The sequence below is a fragment of the Podarcis erhardii genome, assembly GCF_964252035.2.
Source record: "Podarcis erhardii genome assembly, chromosome: Z".
In the NCBI taxonomy this organism is placed as follows: Eukaryota; Metazoa; Chordata; class Lepidosauria; order Squamata; family Lacertidae; genus Podarcis; species Podarcis erhardii.
This window is the reverse complement of record NC_138504.1, coordinates 33,409,012-33,430,079: the sequence shown is the minus strand read 5'-3', so window position 1 is coordinate 33,430,079 and position 21,068 is coordinate 33,409,012. Positions and strand designations below refer to the sequence as shown.

General features: G+C 45.7%; 1 protein-coding gene across 3 annotated transcripts in view; it reads left to right on the top strand.

Annotated features, from left to right (window-relative positions):
- The window catches only part of COL5A1 (collagen type V alpha 1 chain), a 181,835-nt gene that overhangs the window by 99,918 nt on the left and 60,849 nt on the right, over window positions 1-21,068 (top strand). For all 3 annotated transcript variants that reach the window (XM_081846883.1, XM_081846885.1, XM_081846884.1), the window contains exons 14-26: window positions 174-230; window positions 925-978; window positions 3,283-3,336; window positions 5,293-5,346; window positions 7,886-7,939; window positions 8,569-8,622; window positions 9,821-9,865; window positions 12,075-12,128; window positions 13,710-13,754; window positions 15,100-15,153; window positions 16,106-16,150; window positions 17,129-17,182; window positions 18,831-18,875. In XM_081846883.1, the coding sequence (XP_081703009.1) occupies window positions 174-230; window positions 925-978; window positions 3,283-3,336; window positions 5,293-5,346; window positions 7,886-7,939; window positions 8,569-8,622; window positions 9,821-9,865; window positions 12,075-12,128; window positions 13,710-13,754; window positions 15,100-15,153; window positions 16,106-16,150; window positions 17,129-17,182; window positions 18,831-18,875 (669 nt within the window). The remainder of the gene's footprint in view (window positions 1-173; window positions 231-924; window positions 979-3,282; window positions 3,337-5,292; window positions 5,347-7,885; window positions 7,940-8,568; window positions 8,623-9,820; window positions 9,866-12,074; window positions 12,129-13,709; window positions 13,755-15,099; window positions 15,154-16,105; window positions 16,151-17,128; window positions 17,183-18,830; window positions 18,876-21,068) is intronic.

Sequence of the window (21,068 nt, the reverse complement as noted above, 5' to 3'; positions counted from 1 at the left end):
GCTGGGTAACAACCCAGAGGAATTACTTCTGAGTAAACCTAATTCAGAGAGCACCATATGGCTTCACCACCACAAGCAGCTATGTCCTCTGGTTGGCAGGCAACTCTAGCAAGGTGACAACTGCAAGTGCCATTTTCACACCCTCTTTTCTCTCTCTCCCCCCCCCCCCACAGTTGGCGCTGAGAGGACCAGCAGGCCCAATGGGTCTTACTGGAAGGCCAGGCCCCATGGTAAGTAAGCAGTGCAAAGCTCGCTATTTTATATCTTTCTGTATACATAAAAACCTGAGGCTGTCATCACGTTCTGCAGTCTGCAGCAGCAGGCAGGAAAGTGAGGAAGTAGTGCTGGTGGCTTTGAATGGTGGTTCAGCAAACCACCTCTCCATTTTAAAGGGGCTGGAGTTTGGGACAAGCTGTGAGTAGAGGGGGAGGGGCTTTGGGAAGACTACTAGAGGAGCAATAAGAGACAATCTTGGGACATAATGTTCTGCACCCGCCTCCACTGAAGGCTCTAGGTGTAAATATGTGTAAAACAAGCTGTGTTTCTTAAAGACACTAGTCTCTCCTGTGTCCTGCTTTCCCAATGGAAGCACAAACTCTGGGTAAGCATCTGTAACCTCCTGGAGTCTTCTTACCACTCAGCAGAAATTGAGAGTGGCATGTAACAATACGCATGGGGCTGCAGGGGGGAAACGCGCATTACGATGCACACGTTGGTGCAAATGATGTGCATTGTTATGAGTGGGAAATTGCTTGCAAAAAGTGGTGATTTGGGCATGGAAAGGATGCCAAAATCACCAGTAACCATCATCCAGGAATGAGAAGAGTTGGCTGGGGTGGGGTGTTGGGGTGGGCTAAGAATTTACTGATTAATTTTTCAGTTTGTTCCTTTCCCCTTTTTTTCTGAATATTCCTCTTCTCTTAGGGACCCCCAGGCAGTGGAGGCATAAAAGGTGAATCAGGAGACATGGGACCGCAGGTTGGTTGGTTTGTTTGTTTGTTTGTTTGTTTGTTTGTTTGTTGCATTTATAGCCCACCTTTTTCTCCATGGAGCTCAAGGCGGCTTACATAGTTCTTCTGCTCTTCATTTTATCCCCACAACAACCCTGTGAGGTAGGTCAGGCTGAAAGGCAGTGACTGGCCCAAGGTCACCCAGTGAGCTTCATGATTGAGTAAAAAATTGAAACCTGGTCTCCTAGGTCCTAGTGCAGCACTCTAACTGATCCACCACATTGTACTTTCTTTAATCAATCAACACACTCATTTTGAAAAGCCTCTGTTGACTAGGTCCAGATAGGCAGGTGACGTTTAACTCACCTCCTCCCAGGATGGATCACAAGGAAAGATCTGACTCGCAAGCTCTGCCATTAATTTAAATAATACACAATAGAGCCTTTTTTACTTACGAGGTGTGCGCGTGCGACTTTGCCCTCCTAAGAAAGGCTGCTCCATTTATCTCAGAAAGGATATGGATACCTAGCAGCTTAATAAGCCCTAAAGGGCCGTCCCTACAAATTAATCTGAATGTGGAGCTTGAAGAGAGTAGTTAGAGGAAGCTATTATCCTCTTACTTTGCCTTCTGAGTTGCCTGTTCAATGCCTTCATCTCACTGCATATAACAAAATGAAATACCTTTAGGAGGCTTAAGTGCTCTGGGGCTGGTGATAAACTGTGCTTATCCCTTTCCACCTTGCAGGGCAAAGATGTTGCTCTTTGCACATAGGTACCACACGGAGCCAGGGACACGGGTGGCGCTGTGGGTTAAACCACAGGACTTGCCAATCAGAAGGTCGGCGGTTCGAATCCCCACGACGGGGTGAGCTCCTGTTGCTCGGTCCCTGCTCCTGCGAACCTAGCAGTTCGAAAGCACGTCAAAGTGCAAGTAGATGAAAAGGTACCGCTCTGGCAGGAAGGGAAATGGTGTTTCTGTGCGCTGCCTTGGTTCACCAGAAGCGGCTTAGTCATGCTGGCCACATGACCCAGAAGCTGTACGCCAGCTCCCTCAGCCAATAAAGCGAGATGAGTTCCGCAACCCCAGAGTTGGCCACGACTGGACCTAATGGTCAGGGGCCCCTTTACCTTTACCACATGGAGCCAGGATGACTGCGTCAGTGGCCCTCACTAGGTTTTGCATCCATGCCCTCCTTTGTGATTCACTTGAGGGAAGGGCTGTAGCTCAGTGGCAGAGCATTGGCTTTCCATGCAGAAGGTCCCAGGTTCAATCCGTGTCATCTGCTCAGGTTCATGAGGACTGGAGCCTTATTTCCTTTTTAGATGAGGGGCAATCATTCAGGGGCAAGCATATCAAAATATCATCAGAAATCCCTTCAGTACTGAGCTAGGTTGACAAATGGTCTGTCTCTGTGTAGGCAAATTCCTATGTTCCTGGTCCTATTATCGCAAGTAACTGGGAATATCCATAGCTCAGCAGGAGAGCATCTGTTTGGCATGCAGAAGGCCCTAGGTATAATCCCCAACATCTCCTGTCTGAAACCACACAAAGCCACTGACACTCAATGTAGACAATACTTGAATTCAGTGGACCAATGATCTGACTTGGTGTAAGGCAGCTTACTAACTTTACTATTATTTATTAAATTTCTATACTGTACTGCACTAAGACCTGAGGAATGAGATCCTCACCCCACTCGTACTAACCATCCCAGGGCGCTCAACCACTGCCACAATGTCCTTTCTTCTATCAGATCAAAATGAGCAGATAACAGCAAAGGTTGCTAGGTTCATAGCAGGGGCAATCAGAATAAGGGCCACTAACTGACTGCTGATTCAGGACTTTAAATTGTGCTCTTATATCAAATTTCCTTTTCTGCATATATTGTAATGTTTTACTGTTGCTATGGCCATTGGCTAGTGCGAATAAAGTTTTATCTATCTCTCTCTCTACTGTACTGCCCTTCGTCTGAAGATTACAGGGCAGTTTACGATATAAAAAGACAAAAATACATACCATAATAACATGCAACAAGGACGTACCCACCCACCCCACAGTTTAAATAGCCATAGATTGTTTGATTAGCCAAATGCATGTGAAAAGAGGAATGTTTCTGCCTGGTGCCTAAATGTATTAAATCATCCCTTTATTCAGAGCAGTGAGGACTAGAATCTTACTTTATTTTTTATGAGAACGGCACATGGTAGAGCATATCCCAAATTCAGTCCTCACTGGCATGGTGGATGAATCATTGGTCTGCCTCCATATACAGCAGCTTTGTGTGTTCCTATGCTTATCTTTTTTTCCCATGCTCTGTTCCATTTGTTTCAGGGACCACGAGGGGTACAAGGACCTCCAGGCCCATCGGGGAAACCAGGACGACGAGTATGTGTGCAGTGAGATTAAAAGCATGCTTGGTATGGTCTTATGTATTGGGTCCACACAGAGTGATCTGGAGCTGTCAAAAGAGGGCAGTCTGGTGGCAAAGTGTGGGGAGAAGGATGTGTGCAGGCATGTTTAATTGTGGGGAAACCTCTCCTGGCTGCGTGACTGTGGAAGGCCCCCTGAATCGGTTCAGGGCCTGGATTTGGTTGGCCTTCAATTATCCTGCTTTGCAGCTGCTGGATTGGTCTCCAGCCTCTGTCCAGCCCTAAAGATGGTTGGTTGGGAGGGTGATATGAGATTCAGTCAGCACCAAAATTAGGATCCAGAGCAGCAAACAGAGTTCAGAGGGGCAGAAGCAGGGGCGCTATCAATGGCACTGTTGACCCCCTTTGGCTTCCTTTAGGGAGGGATTCCTGACTCCCCAAGTTCACAGCAAATTCACTTTTGGGAAAACGCAGGTATCCATTTCTAATTCCTATTCAGTGGAGGTACCGCCATCTGCACCTCCAGCTGTTCCTGAGTTGCATTATGTAAGAGGGAAGCAGATCCTTTTGTCAAGGCTTTCTGCAGAAACATGTGACTCTCGCAGTTGATTTCTCTCTGCTTAATTTGAGTTAGTGGCCAGTCCTTGTGTGTTTAATTGAAAACTTAAGAGGCCATTGGGCACATATTTGCACTGCTGATCTTGGCAGAACCCATCAATACTGAAATTATCATCTCTTTGGAATGGTGTTCCATGGACCTATTCTGTGATCGGGATTGTGAGCTGTGCTGGTCCCCCATGTTCTGTCCTGCTCTCAAAGAGCTGTAGAATTGGAAGGGGCCCCAAGGATCATCCTGTGCAACCCTCTGCAATGCAGAAATAACAGCTAAGGAATCCCTGAGAGGTGTCATTATGCTTAAAAACCTCCAGTGAAGGAGAGTCCATGTTCCAAGTTCATAGAATGATAGAATTCAATCCATCAAAGTTAATTGAGAATGATAGAATTGTAGAGTTGAAAGGGACCCAACAGTCTTTCAACCCTCCCCCCTGCAATGCAGGGATCCCAGCTGAAGCACCCCTGACAGATGACCATCCAACCTCTGTTTAAAAACTCCCAACAAAGTATAGTCCACCTCCTTCTGTTGTAATGTTGATTCATCCTTATTCTTCTGGAATAAGAATAATGCACCATATACCGAGCCATTCAGCTAACCATGATCAAAGTCATAGTGATGTGCCCTTTGATGCCTTGCTAGTGTTGGTGCTTTGTATAAGGTTACCAGATTTTTTCCCCAATGAATCTGGGGACACTTTAAATAAATAAATACATGCATACATACATATATACTACACGTTCAGGACGTTGATGCTGCAGTGATGGCAGTGGCAGAGGGGCCGCCGCCACCTTGACTTCAACCGCCATGTTTCCTCTTCCTCCGAGGCTTCTATCTCCTTTCTCCATGAGCCTGGGCAGCCCCTGAGTTGTTGGTTGTTTGATGGGGGTGGGGAAGTGGTGCGCGGTGGGTCAGGCATGGAAGGCGGAGAAGGAGGGCCGAGAGCGGCAGTGGCGAGGCTCTGGCAGTGCGATGCCTCCCTTCCCATTGGAGCAGCCCCAATCCCATTCCTACTTGCGTGCATGCAGGAGGGGGCAGGGATCTCTCAGCTGGGAAAGGAGGCTTACTGTTGCCTATCTGCCTCCTCCTGCTTGCATGCAAGTAGGAGTTGGGAGGCTGCTCTGATAGGCAGCATGAAGCCTCCCTTCACAGCTTAGTTGCTGGGGTCAGGAGCTAACTGCTCCAGGCTGCTGAGACTGCCGTTGCTGCATTTCCCAGGGACATTAGATGAAATCCGGGGACATTCCAGGGATGGAATTTGTCCAGGGACTTATTCACAAATCCGGGGACTGTCCCTGGGAAACGGGGACGTCTGGTAACCCTAGCTTTGTACCTTAATTTCTTCCCCTCTCTTTTTAGGGACGTGCTGGAAGCGACGGCGCTCGAGGGATGCCTGGCCAGACTGGGCCAAAGGTATTTTTTTTTTTAAATCCCCATTTACTCTAGGAAACATACTGCCATTTACAAGGAGCAATCGCATTCCGGGTGGGATGAGCCTGTCGCCTAGGGGCCTGGTGCTCCCGTCAGCCCAAAAGCTGAAGATTTGCAACTGCAGATTTAATGGCTGCACCTGCCCTTTGTGCTAATTAATATATCTAGAAAGAAATTTCCCTTTTTCCTTTGCTCCTCACTTCCTTCAGAGTTCGCTCAGCTATCATCAAAAGGGACAGAAGCCACTAAACAGGAAATTTGAATATGGAGACATTTTGCCAGTGAGCTGCATGTTAGAAGGTTTAAGTGTTTGATTAAGTTGGTACTTAAGGTGGAAATGGATGGAGACAGGGACTGTTGCAAAGGAAGAGGACCACAAATCATTTGTCCCTGGAGATGTGCAGCCACCATTGCCTGGTCCGAAAAATATTGAAAATTAGGGAGACGTTTCAGGGTCAGGGTAGAGGAGAGGTGGCTAAATAATTTTAAACTACAAAGACAGAGATTTTTCTGTGTACAGGCTTGGTGGTCTGTATCCAGCCCCTGGCCCAGAGGTTCCCCACCCCTGTTTATAGATCATGGGTAGGAAACCTGCACCCCTCTAGATGTTATTGGACTACATATCTCATCCATTGCTAGTTGGCACATCCAATGCTCATGCATGATGGGAGTTGTTTTAAATTACTTTTAAAATTGTATTTTAATGCTGTAACCCACCTTGGGACCTTCAGGTGAAGAGCAGGTTGTTGTTGTTGTTGTTGTTGTTGTTGTTATACTATTTTCCAATAATGCCCAGAGGGCCAAGGTTCCTGACCCCTCTTATGGATAAATCTTGTTTGAAAAGCTTAAATATTGTGGGTGGTATTCAACAAAGTTTTGCACAGGGTAGGTCTATTGAAATGGATGGACCAAACTTACTCATTTTTAATAATTTAATGGGTCTACTCAGAGTAGAACCTAGGTCCTACCTGCACCATATATTTAAATCAGTACCACACTTAAAAGAATGGTGCCTCCTTTCAAAGCATATTGGGAACTGTAGTTTCTTAAGGGTGCCGAGAGTTGTTAGAAAACCATTATTCCCATAGGTAAAGGTAAAGGGACCCCTGACCATTAGATCCAGTCTTGACCGACTCTGGGGTTGTGGCGCTCATCTCGCTTTATTGGCCGAGGGAGCTGGCATACAGCTTCCGGGTCATGTGGCCAGCATGACTAAGCCGCTTCTGGCGAACCAGAGCAGCGCACGGAAATGCCGTTTACCTTCCCGCCGGAGTGGTACCTATTTATCTACTTGCACTTTGATGTGCTTTCGAACTGCTAGGTTGGCAGGAGCTGGGACCGAGCAATGGGAGCTCACCCCTTCAAGGGATTCGAACCACCGACCTTCTGATCGGCAAGTCCTAGGCTATGTGGTTTAACCCACAGCGCTACCCGCATCCCTGTTCCCGTATTCCCTATTCCCATAGCAGAGCTTCAATTCTCAGTTCCCTGTCAAGAAGGATTGACTGTTAAACCACTCTAGGAATTGTATCTGAGGGATAACAGGGGGCCTCCTGACAACTCTCAAACTAGCAAATTACAGCTCCCAGAATTCTTTGCGGGCAGCCCTGACTATTTAAAGTGGTATGATGCTGCTCTAAATGTGTAGTGCATATGCAGCCTGCACTGACTACCACTGTATGTGCTAAATATCTGCTATTAGCACAGAATTAGCTGTTGCTCCAAAGCTGTGGCTATTGTAGAAACAGAGGCCCTGAGATGAGATACCTTCCCCTCATCCTTCCATCTTCCTTTGCTCATTGCAGTCATGCCATGTGTGACTTGATGCCCATCCTCCATCCATGCCTGTTGTTGTTGTTTAGTCGTTTAGTCGTGTCCGACTCTTCGTGACCCCATGGACCAAAGCACGCCAGGCACTCCTGTCTTCCACTGCCTCCTGCAGTTTGGTCAGACTCATGTTTGTAGCTTCAAGAACACTGTCCAACCATCTCGTCCTCTGTCGTCCCCTTCTCCTTGTGCCCTCCATCTTTCCCAACATCAGGGTCTTTTCCAGGGAGTCTTCTCTTCTCGTGAGGTGGCCAAAGTATTGGAGCCTCAGCTTCAGGATCTGTCCTTCCAGTTAGCACTCAGGGCTAATTTCCTTAAGAATGGATGCGTTTGATCTTCTTGCAGTCCTCAAGAGTCTCCTCCAGCACCATAATTCAAAAGCATCAATTCTTCGGCGATCAGCCTTCTTTATGGTCCAGCTCTTACTTCCATACATCACTACTGGGAAAATCATGGGTTTAACTGTTGTAGGCAGCATCTATTCTGGGATGGGTAGCTCCCAATGATTTAACCAGGCAACAAAACCTGGATGTATTCTGTCTGAATGCTCAGCATATTTGGCAAGAAGAAACTTTGCCATCTCTTGATCTGACAAGCTGCTAGGAGAGCTCATTCACTTACAGCTTTTAGGAAATGCTAGGTGATTTTGTTGTTGTTTTTAAAAAAGTTACCTCTCCTTAAAATTTTACTGTAGGGTGACCGAGGTTTCGATGGTCTTGCTGGATTGCCAGGGGAGAAAGGCCACAGGGTAAGTCTATTACAGGTTTATATCTTGTTCTGGCTGAACTACTTTATATGCCATCATGAAGAGGCTGACTGGTTTTGATAACCTCAACCTGGGATGGGGGGGGGGTGGAATTCAGTTTGGTTCATTAACCTACCTAATTCAAAATGCCCAAAGCAGGGCATTAAACCAAAATGCACCTATCCTTCAAAACTCATGCTTCTCTGAATTTTGCAATGCAGTTCTCAAACATTAAAAATGTGTATAAAAAATGCATACATTAGTGAAACTAATATGCATTGTTTTAAGGGAAATTGCTTGCAAAGATGGATATATTAAGATAAATAACATTTCATATAGCCATTTGCAATTTTATAATGCTGGAAAGCTGTATACTATGGAAGGCATCTGAATAAAATTCTTTATATTTTTTCTATATAAAAAAATTAGAGGATACAAACCCCAAAGACAGAATGCCAATGGCTGGAATCCACAGGAGGGGAGATCCTGCTTGCATCCCACTGGGCATTTGATTGGCCATTGTGAGCAGAAGAAGCTGGACTAGATGAACCATTGGCCTGATCCAGCAGGGCTCTTTCTAGGTTCTTGTGTTCTTCAAGAATGTGGCTGATTCTGTCCTCTGTTTTTCTTAGGGTGAACCAGGCCCTTCAGGACCCCCAGGAGCCCCTGGAGAAGATGGCGAGAGGGTGAGTCCATTCCGCTCTTCTTTGGTCTGCAAGGAACCCAGACAGGTTCAGATGTGCTTGTTCCTCACTCTCTGACTGCAACCCCAAGGGATAGCCCATATGTGCAAATGAAGCTCTTGCAAATCATTCACTACATTTTCCATGCATTTAGGAATGTGAGAAGGCATCGCTTTCTGTCATGCCTTGAATCCATCACACACATCTCTGTTTCCATTCCGCTGCAGTTTGACTTCTGCCCCAAACTCCCTTTTTCATCCTGCTGTAGCAAAATGATGTAACTTACAGAACTGATTGTGGCAATTGCATTATAATTACATTCTTACACCTCATTCATTTCAATTCAATGCAAATTTGAGGAGTAATCAATTACGTATTGTTTGCAGATAGACAACAACAGCAAATACCAGTTGCATTCACTGGATGGATTTCCATTCTAGATATGAACAATAGCAATTTCTGTTCCCATTTCTATTTAGATTTAAATTCTTGAACATCCTTACATTCATTTCCTGTCCAATGGAGACCTGTTGGTATAATGGGGAAAAGAGAAGAAATATAGGGAAGACCCTATATTTAACCCCCCTGTTGAGTTTGGATCATTTGATAATCTTAGCTGGCTATTTTTCAATGGTTCCCCCATTGGTTCCAACCATTTCTTCAGTGGTTCCCCCTACCCTATGCTATAAAAAGTATTATTCAGGTCAGTGGTTTGCAGGACCCATTAAGGAACATAATAACACAACAAAATACAAAACAGTAACAATTAATTGCCCATTTATTCGAAATCCAATTAAAACTAGTTTGATTAATTCAACAAAGCTGGTGAACTTGATTCAGTGATACCAGGGGTCAGAAGCACTTTGGGAACCACTGTGTAACATATTAACCTTCATTTATCAAATTACACACACACACACCGCTCTTTGTTTAAGCAAATCTATCTTCATAAATGTTGGCATGGATTATGATGATATTGCTTACAGCTTCTCTGATCTCATCAGTTCTACACATGCTGTATTATTCTCTTAGTTGACAAGGTCTTCTTTATGCATGGGCTACTCCTTATCACTCTCACAGAGCTGTTTTGCCTGTGCAATTATTTAATCACAAATGAAAACACCTGTGATACAGTTGGTAGAGCCCATTTCTGATCTCTCTCTCTTGCCTTCTTCCTTCCCATTTCTTTGCATCCTAATAGGGCGACGATGGTGAAGTTGGACCCAGAGGTCTCCCTGGCGAACCCGTAAGTCATTCACCACAGCAATAGAAACAAAACAAAATACAGCATATACTGCATTAGCTACGTATTAGAGGTGTACACCAAAGATTCTTCTCTAAGATAGCATAATGCCCGGTGTCTCACATGAGTGCTTATGAAGTGTTGGAGATGTGATGTACCCCTCCCCCCCCCGCACAGCATATACTCAAAGGCAAACCCAGGTTTGCTAAAACATAATGTGTGAAAAGGTCCTCTGCAACTTACTTTGTCCATTTTGGCTAGCTCCCCACCGACTCCCCATACTGCAGACAGGAGGACTGAGGCTGAATGAGAGAACAGGCTTCCTTAAGCCCACTTGATGAGTTCATGGCACAAATGACACTAGAACCAGGTGTTTCCTGGGTCATATCACCTATTCAAACCAGTTGGACTAGTACTTGGGAGAGCCAGATTCAAATTCCCCACTCAGCCGTTGGGTGACCTGGGGCCAGTCACTGTCTCTCGGCCTGACCTACCTCCCAGGGTTGTTGTGAAAATGAAAATATGGGGCAGGAACCATGGACACCACCTTGAGCTTTTTGTAGAAAAGAGGGGGATACTCACATAACAAAATAATACATAGATAAATTACAGAAGCTGTCAATAAATCTGAGTGACAGATGCACGACTCTCCAGTTTTTTTCCTCAGCTCTAACAGAAAGCTGTCAATGGAGTTTTGAAAACATTTTAAAAGATTGCTGCTGTTGCAAAAACTGAGCTTACCAATATGACAGCCTTTGTCAAAAATGTTAGGAACTCTTCATTTGAGGCAAGGAGCAAAAAAGTGTGTGTGATTTTTGTAGTGGGGTGGGCGTGGGCAGGAGAGATATGAATATCAAAAAGCTCCATCATATCTGGATGAGGTGAGGTGGCTGGTGAAGATCTGCCGAGGTGACGTCATACTTCCTGTTTTCCTCAACATACTTTTCTAAGCAACAACTTCTAGGCTGTTTACCTGCCTTTAAAAACTGCTTTAAAATCCAGCAGGTACTGACAGTAATTAGGAAGGCATTTAGATGAGTATAAATAGCCAGGGCACTTTTCTGGATCATTCATGGCTGGGGAAAGAAGGAAGAGGATGGTGATGAGGGAGGGACGGGTGGAGCCTGACGCTCTCAATGTAACTGCCTCTCAGTCTAACCTACCTCATAGGGTTGTTGTGAGGATAAAAGAGAGCAGGGGGAGTGTGTACACACCACCTTGAGCTTCTTGGAGAAAAAGTGGGATATAAATGCAATAAATAATGATAACAACTTCACAGTATGAGACTGGGATGCAGCTAACTCCACACAGGCCCTGGATCCCTCTTTAGCCACTGGGGCATAATGGATTGTCTCAAAATGCTAGTCCTACTTAGAGTAGCCCTATTACTAAATCAGATCTATGGATTTCAGTGGGTTTACTCTGAGCAGAACTTGATTACAATTTTATAGAATAAAAATAAATACCAGAGAGACAGAGAGAGACAGAGACAATGTGGTATAATTAGAGTGTCAGACTTGGACCTGAGCCATGAAACTCACTGGGTGCTGACTTTGGGCCAGTCATTGCTTCTCAGCCTAGCCTACCTCACAGGGTTGTTGCTTTTTGTTGACCCACAAAACCACATAGTCTTTGACTGGGCTGTAGCTAAGGAACTCCCTGTGATTATAGTTTCTGCACAGACTTTGGCACTGGAGGTAATGGGTTGTCCTCCAAATGCTCATCCTACTTAGAGCAGTGGAAAATAAATGGGCATGTGGGGATTAAATGGGGGGGGCAATGTGTGCAACTAGGTGCTTCTTAGAAAAAAAGGTGGAATGCAAATGCAATAAATAAATAGTAACCAACTGAGTTCTACTCAGAGTATACCTGCTGAAATTAATGGATGTAAGTCCTGTCCATTATTTCCTTGGGCAATTTCTATTCCCGTTTCTGACAGAATTCTCCAACATCTTTGGTGGGCACTGAACAGTCCTTGTTTGGCTGTTGGGGGAAAGTCCCACTCCTTTGTTTGTTTGTTTGTTTGTTTGCACTCCGGCAAACCTCAGGATCGCCCTGAGACTCCTGCTATTTCTCTCCATGTGTGGGTGAAATGTTTTTCAGCTACAAAAGTGACAGCATTCAGAGAAATGGATCAGAAGTCGAATACAGAATGTGATCTCCATCTCACCCTAATGGACATGTTCAAACTCTTATTTGCTTCCTCTTATAGGGACCCCGTGGTTTGCTGGGACCCAAGGGACCTCCAGGACCCCCAGGACCTCCAGTGAGTAGCATTAATTTTTTAGTGTCTCCTCCCCCCCGGCTTTGGAGCACGTCCTCGTCTTACAAAAGAGTCATCTTAGCTGAGATAGCAAAAAAATAATAATAAATGCTCCCACCACCTCTGTTTCTGTCCTATCAGATGTTACAATGTTGTAACGGAGGGGATTTAAGTAATCGGAGAAGAGCAATAGTGCAGTGATGTAGTATAGTCCCTGGGGAGCTTATGGGAATTAAAAACGGGAGAAGGGGCATAGGTCAGTGGTCAGACAGTTGCTTTGCATGCAGAAGGAGCCAGGTTCAATTCCTAGAGGCACCTTCAGGTGGGGTTGGGAAAGACTCCTTGCCTGAAAACCTGAAATGGTGCTGCTGCCAGTCAGTGTAGATAATTCTGAGCTAGACACCCTACAGATTCGCTGCTAGGGATGTGAGCAGGCAGCAGTTTCCAACCCCTTTATGTGTTGGTCATGCTGTTTTTGTTCCACTACAGTTCCACTTCCTCTGAAACCTATACTAAGGTTACCAGACATCCCCGTTTCCCGGGGACAGTCCCCGGATTTACAAATCAGTCCCCTGACAAAATCCATTTATTAGGAGGAAGTTGAAAAGTGCTCCCGGAGTCACTGAAAAAAATCTGGTAACCTTAACCTATACTGTATGTCCCTCTGTCCTCTGTGGCTGAAACCTATGTGATAAATCATGTGATGAATTTCAATGGAAGGGAAATGTCAATAAAACGTTGCAGAAAATTAACACAATTATTGGAGCGATAGTGACTACCACTCACAAATGCAGGATTTCCTATCTTCCTACGTTTGCAAGCTCTCCAAGGGGGCCATTCCTGCCTCTGTGCCTGTTGATTGGAAGGAGAGAGTGCTGTGATCCCTGCAGAGAGATGGCATCCAACCTCTTGGAGACTGACTGATTAGGGCAAAATGGGACACTGCCCCACTATTCTTGCTCTGAGTTTGGCCAGCCTCCACCCGCTTTCCTTCTTATAGAATGTGTGGCTCTGGCTATAATTGTTTCTGGCTCTGGCTCCCATTTGCTGTGGCTCCTCCCACTGTTGGTCTTCTCACCTTCTGTCCCCGTGGGAACCAGCCTCACTGATCCAAGGTGTTGTGGAGTCTCCTCAGTTGGAAGTTTTTAAGCAGAGGTTGGATGGCCATCTGTCAGAGATTCTTCAGCTGTGATTCCTGCATTGCAGGAGTTTGGACTAGATGACCAGTGGGGTTCTTCCCAACTCTGCAATTCTATGATTCTACATACCTCGTCTGTAGCTAGAGCTGATCATGACACACTGGCAGTTCTGTTACAGCAGGAATGGGGAACCTTTGACCCTCCAGATGTTGCCAGCGTACAACTCCTATTAGCCCCTAGCAAGCATGGTCAATTATGGGAGTTGTAGTTCAGCAATATCCAGTGGGTCAACATTTCCCTATACCTTTATGTCCTGCATTTTGGGAATATTAGCCAGTTAGGAAGCTGGATCAGGTCTAGAGCTTCTTGGTTCTGTTTGATTTTCTCAGAAGATGCTGAAAACATCTCGCTTTGCCTTGATTACCTATATTAAATTTCCTCCCAGGGCATAGCTGGCATGGATGGGCAGACGGGTCCCAAAGGGAGTGTGGTAAGTTCTTTCCTCCACTCTGTTTAACTATCCAGGTTTCGTGTGTATGTGTTGTGTAAATTACATTTACTAATTGCTTTCCTGAGCTGTGTTCGTTTCACAGCCGGTGAATGTTCAAGGTGCTGTTTTCTGGAAGGAAATGGTTGCTAATTAATTTTTAATTTGAAATTGATTTTCCAGTAGTGTTGCACATCCCTTCCCTTTGTGCGGGCAATATATCAACTAACACACTGGGGTAATTTATGGGCATCAAAACAGCCTTACACCAAATGCCAGTCTCTCTCGCTCCTTCTTCCTTCCTCCCCCCTCTCATTCTCTCTGATACACATAGCATTTGTCAGTGTGCTGGGCTGTATGTACGACTTATTCATCCCATACAGTAGGCCACTGAGAAGGAACACTAGAATTTGCGGCCATCTAATGAACTTAACGTTGGAAGATTAAGGACAGATAACAGAAAACCCTTCTTCATGCAGTGCAGTTAAAACTATGGAATTCACTCCCCCAGGAGGCAGTGATGGCCACCAGCTTGGATGGCTTTAAAAGAGGATGAGACATGTTCATGGAGGAGAACAAGGCTATCAATGGTAACTAACCAGGATGCCTATGCTCTGCCTCCCCAGCTGGAGGCAGCAGGGCTTCTGAACACCAGTTACAGGAAAGTGCAGGAGGGAAGAGGGGTCTTGTGCATGGGTCCTGCTTGCAGGTTTCCCATAATGAGCACCAGGCTGGTCACTGTGAGGACAGGGTGCTGGATGAGATGGGGCCCCTTTGGCCTAATCCTGATGTTCTTGTGTGATGTTCTAATCAACTCCTTTCATTAGGAGCAGAGGAGAATCTCGGGTGAGTTTGCAGCTAAGTGCAAAGCCTACCCAACTTGGATGGCTTTAACAGGGTATTGGACAAATTTGTGGTGGCTGCTAACCATTAAGGTTATGTTCCACCTCCACAGTCAGAGGCAGTAACGGTTCTGAATACCAGTTGTTGGGAATCCTGCATGTGATTCCTGCATTGTGGGGGCTTGAGCTAAATGACATTTTGAGCCCTTCTAACTCTACAGTTCTATGGTTCTATCTATGATTCTATGAATCACAAGTGAGCAGAGTTGCTGTTCTGCTCATGTCCTGCTTGGGGGCTTCCCATTGGGGCATCTGGTTGGCCACTGTGAGGACAGGAGGCTGCACTAGATGGGCCATTGGCCTGATCCAGCAGGCTCTTCTTCTGTTCTTAAGAAGGACCTGAGCAAAGGAGCACTCTCCCCTTCTGCATTTTTTCTTAGGGACCTAATTTAACGTCAAAATGATACTTTCCATTAAAATTTGGTCTTCTTCTTCTTCCTCTTCAGGGTCCTCAAGGTGAGCCAGGACCCCCAGGTCAACAAGGAACCCCAGGTGCTCAGGTGAGAGAATGCTTTTTGAGCCAAGTGAAAAGAAAAACCTTTGTGTCCATTAGATTGAAGTGCATGATGCAAAATTGTGGGTCAGTAATCTTGCTGCAGGATTGGAAAATGCAGATCAAAAGGAGTTTCGTTTTCCTAATGTGGTTTAATTGCTATGTCAGGAAACTGCTGCATTTAGGGAAGCAACAAAGCTCAGTGATAGCACATCTTTCTTGCAGGCAGGAGATCCTAGGGTCAGTCCCTGGTATCTCTAGGTAGGAATGAGAAAGACACATTTGAAAGTGCTGGTACTGACCTATAAAGCCTTAGATGGCTCAGGACCTCAAAAACTACGTCTCCTCGTGGTAATCATCCTCTGGGCCCCTTCTTCACGTGCTTCCTCCATGAGAGCTCCAGGAGGTGGCAACACAAGAAATGGCCTTTTCTGCAGTGGCTCCCCATTTGTGGAATACTCTCCCCAGGAAGGCTTGCCTGGTGCCTTTATTAAATATTTTTAGGCACCAGGAGAAAAAGTTCCTCTAACCAGGCCTTTGGCCGATAGAACGTTCTATAGTCTTATATTGTATTGGGCGCTGGGTATTGGTTTGTTTTTGTGTTTGTTTTTATTATGCATTTTGTGTTCTCATTTCATATTTTTATGTTGTGAACCACCCTGTGATTTTGGATGAAGGACCGTATACAAATTTAATAAATAAGAATAATAGATTTATATGTGCTATTTTATAATAAGTTAATTTAATCATTGTTACTGTACACCAAATGTTATCAGACTGTTCACATGCAGCAGGAGATGTACATTTTCCATAGTTCTTAGTGATCATAATTTTTGCTGCTGTTATAATTTCCTGATGGTTTTCAGAGATAATATCTTTCAAATAACAGAATACAACAATTTGGGCTTCTTGGGGTCTATGCTATCCCTATGTGTCTGAGATATCCCTTTGTTTTCTAGGGTCTTCCTGGTCCTCAAGGTGCAATCGGTCCACCCGGAGACAAAGTATGTTAATTAAAAGTAGTTGCTCTTTACAGTATTCTCTGCTGCTCTGAGTGCATATTCAGTCTTTGAATAAGTGTTTGTTTCCATGTTCAACATCTGCTTATTAAGATTTCTGGAGACTGTTCAGACTTGATAGAATCAACCCCAAAACAGTATGTTGTATACTTGAGTTGCAACTTAGCCAAAGAGTGAGAGACTGAAAACAGAAATTGGCCTCTGGTGAGAGGTTGCTTCTGTAGGTAAATATACAAAGGGACACCCTGGGCTATCTTTGTTCATGAACACATGTTCAAAGTGATGTTCTAGCACATACAAATAAACCATTACAGTTCCATCAGTTTCCACACAAAGAACTTTCCCTCCAAGGTCACATCCACACCACACATGTAAAGCATATTTAAGACCCCTGGCTTCAGCAAAAGAATCCTGGGAACTCTAGTTTACCCCTCATGGAGCTACAACTCCCTGAAGCTTCAACAAACAGTATTGGTTCATGCATTGGTTACTTCAAGACTGGATTACTGCAATGCGCTCTGTGTGGGGTTTCATCCAGTGCTTGATCCAGAAACTGCAGTAGGTGCAGAATGCTGCAGCACAATTGCTGAAGGAGTGAGTCAACTTTTGCATCTGTGCTCAGAGATCTGCACTGGTTGCCCATTTGCTACTGGGTCAAGCATGGGCATAGCCAGAGGGTCAGCTGCCCCCCTAAATCAAGAAAATATATAAAAATTCTTAACTAACTGACCAATTGCATCACAGATAACTTGGTTCTGCCCCCTCCCATCCCCCGTGGGTCTACTCTGAGTATAGTCAGTGTTGAATACAATCTATAAGATTGAATTGAGACACGATGAATCGTGTCAAGGATCTTTGTAGTCAGAACACTATCAGCAGGGCAGATCAGGCTGATGATGCTTCCGTGGTGGACATCAGTTGTAGAAGTGACTCACCTTCCTGTTTCCTTTTTTTCTCCCTTAGGGTCCACTGGGGAAACCTGGACTTCCCGGTATGCCTGGAGCAGACGGTCCCCCGGTAAGCCTTCTTGAGGATTTTTGGTGACCTTTCTTGCTCCTAGGGCAAGGCTGGGGAACCTTTTTCAGTCTGAGGGCCGTGTTCCCTGGTCAATGATCTTCTGGAGGCCACATGCCAGTGGTATAATAATAATAATAATAATAATAATAATAATAATAATAATAATTTATTACTTATACCCCGCCCATCTGGCTGGGCTTCCCCAGCCACTCTGGGCAGCTTCCAACAAAATATTAAAATACTGTAATACATCAAACATTAAAAGCTTCCCTAAACAGGGCTGCCTTCAGATGTCTTCTAAAAGTCTGGTGGTGGTTGTTCTCTTTGACATCTGGTGGGAGGGCATTCCACAGGGAGGGCGCCACTACCAAGAAGGCCCTCTGCCTGGTTCAGTGTAACTTGGCTTCTCGTAGTGAGGGAACCACCAGAAGGCCCTTGGCGTTGGACCTCAGTGTCCAGGTAGAACGATGGAGGTGGAGACACTCCTTCAGATATACTGGACCGATGCCATTTAGGGCATTTAGGTCAGCACCAACACTTTGAATTGTGCTCGGAAACGTACTGGTAGAAGTAAAAGTCAGAGCCTCTCCACCCTGGCAGGCACTATCACAGTTCAAGGATACAGTCAGACAGAAGCAGCCCAGGAAGGTGTGAAGCTGAGCTGGTGAGGGGTTTGGCATCAAGAGAGTTTGGAGGGCCAGATGCAGAGTTCTGGAGGGCCACATTCACACCCTGGGCCTGAGGATCCTCACCTCTGTTGTAGCAGGCAGCATTTCCTCCTGGGTGACCTTCTGACAGCAACATCCCAGTTGTGGGCAGGGCCAGGGGAAAAGGTGGGTGGAGCAATAAATTGTAATTTTGTACACTAGGCTAATATATACTAAACTTACAAACTCCTCTTAAACTGGAAGCATGATGAGAGTTTACAGACATGTTCCATCCAGCCAAAAACATTTGGGGTATGAAGCAGGGCCAGTGGGGTGTGTTGCCTGGGGAGAGACTCCCAGGCTCCAGATAGATAGACCTGTTGGGCCACATTTGGTAATACAGTGGTACCTCGGGATGCGAACGGGATCCGTTCTGGAGCCCTGTTCGCATCCCGAATGGAACACAAGATGTGAGGGCGCAATGGCGCATGCGCAGGTCACGTTTTGCCGCTTCCGCACATGCGTGTGATGTCATTTTGAGCGTCTGCGCATGCGCAAGCGGCAAAACCTGGAAGTAACATGTTCCGTTACTTCCGGGTTGTCGTGGAGCGCAACTCGAATGTGCTCAACCCGAAGCACATTCAACTCGAGGTATGACTGTAGTGGAAAGTTCCCATTTTGCATCACTGCCTGATAATATTCTATAGAGTGCCATGCCTTGAGTACAATTTCCCTTAGAAGATCTAAATCATTGTTCTTCAACATTGGGTAGGTGAACTGCAATTCCCATTGTCCCTGACCTTATCTAAGCTGTCTGGGGATGTTGGGAATTGTAGTCCAAGAATGGATGGGAACCCAAGATTGGTGAACACGGATCTAAGCCAATTTGGGCCGAACCACTGTTCTAAGTGACCTTATGGGGTTTATGCAGGGTCAGGCGGTCATTCAGGTAGTAATACATCAGCTGATGTATTTCCCCCCCCCACTTTTCTTCACAACAGGGTCACCCTGGCAAGGAAGGTCCACCTGGTGAGAAGGGAAGTCAGGTACGTATCTAGCCTACGGACAACCTTCAGCATGCTTGAATTGTGTTCTTTAGTTAGAAGTGTGTGTACGAGGGGGAGTTTAAAGACTGGGATTCAATAATTAGTGAGATCAATATCTGAATGGAACTCCCTCCCACAGGAAGCAGGGATGGCCACCAACCTAGATAGCTTTAAAAGAGGATCAGACAAATTCATAGAGGAGTGGGCTATTGGTGGCCACTAGCCGCAGTGGCTCTGCTCTGCTTCCACAGCAGACTAAGTCAGCTTTCTGAGTAGAAAGGCCTGTTTCTCCCTCTCTCATTAAACTGGAACACATGAGCATAAGAAGAATAGAATCTAAGAATAGAATCATAGGATCATAGAGTTGGAAGGGCCACCTAATCCAACCACCTTCATTGCAGGACTGACAGCTAATGATGGAGTCCAACAACATCTGGAGGGCTATGAGTTCCCCACCCCTGCCTTAAGCAGAATGGATGGAGAGGTCTCCTAATGAGCCCCAACAGAGTGAAAGAACACAAGGGAGAAGAGGGAAGGGAGTATTCCACTCATCCCTTTCCATTTCAAGGCTACAGGGAGGTGCCCCCTAGCCTTAGAGCAACATAAAGGCCTCTCAGTAGTCTCTGTTGAGGCCATGGGTCTCTTTCCCTCCCTCTGCCAGCTGCTGCACCTTAGCACAAGCAGGTCACAGGGGGTTGGTCTAGATGACTCTTTGGACCCTTCCAACTATGATTCTATGGTTTAGCTCCCTCCACTCCAGCATGAGGGTTGCCCATAATTTAGAAAGCTTTGCTCAGGGACTTCAATTATTTGGCTGGCCAGTCTCCACACCCCATCCATTTATTTCCAAAGTATTTCATTATGGGTGTGTGTTTGCTGAGCTGATTGAAGTTCAGAGCAGCCTTGCCTTAGGACTGAAAGAGAGAGAGAGAGAGAGAGAGAGAGAGAGCCATGAAGAAATTGCAGCTGCGACTTCATTCGGAGGGCGTCCTGTCCCCATCTTGGCTGCTCACAAGGACAGGAATCTGCAAAGCGTCTGCGCCCACAGAATCCTCAAGCAGGCTCATCCATCATGGAAGTCACTGGCAGGGCTGGAAGTCATTTAGCAAATGGCAGGGAGTCCGCAGGTGTCCCTGGGATGGGAGAGGCTGCCACATTCTCTGCAGATTGCAGGACAGGCTGTCTTGACCTCGGAGCAAAAGCTGCCCACCTAAGGCTGTTCTCGTTGACTTGGATATGAGATGATGGAGACACCTGGGGGGTGACAGTGTGGGCTGGTTGGGGGTGGAGAGGAGAGAGGCAGCAGGCACCTCCTTTCTTCAGTCTGAGGGAGAACTGGAGCCAAAGTAGAAACCATGTCAAATAATGTGTAAAAATGTGTCTGTTTCTCTCTCCCTCCCCCCCCCCCGCATTTTCTCACACACTCATACACACTTTCCCTCACACACCCTCTCTCTCTCTCTCTCTTTCTCTCACACACAAACTTTCACTCACTCAGTCATGCAAACACACACACACACATCCACACACACACACACACACACACACACACACACACCCCTGCCCAAAGAGGAAGAGAGTGTTACTGTGGGAAGCCTCTGTTGGTGCAGCAAATCGGCCTAAAATAATTCCTTAAGAACAAGAATGCAGAAGACAAATGCATAGCGCCACCAGAACATTTTCTTGTTTAAAAAAAGAACGCCCAGAATACTTTTAAAGGGGTCAGCGGGGACTTCTGTTGTTGAGAAATCATTAATTTATGAACTGTGCTTTTAAAACACCAACACCAACACCCACACCAACACCCACCCACACAACACAGCTGGAAGTCAGTTTGAAAAGTGAATCATAGAGAGCTGTGCTGTGAACAAAATTCACAGAGATAGATTTCAAAGGGCCCTGGCTGAGTGGGTAGAGCTCCTGCCTTGCATGCATAAGGTCTCCATTTTAGTCCTCATTAGCATCGCAAGACATGGCAGAGAAACAAAACCGTAGAGAGGCACTGCCAGTGTAGGCGATACTGAATGGGAATAAGGCAGCTTCTTGTGTTGCTATTTAAATTAGCCCTTCAGAAAATTCAAAACTATGAGGACTAGAATCTTGCTTTATTTCTATGGGAAGGGACACAGATCAGCAGTAGAGCCCCTGTTTTATATGCAAACTGTCCCAGGTTCAATCCCCAATAGTATTTCT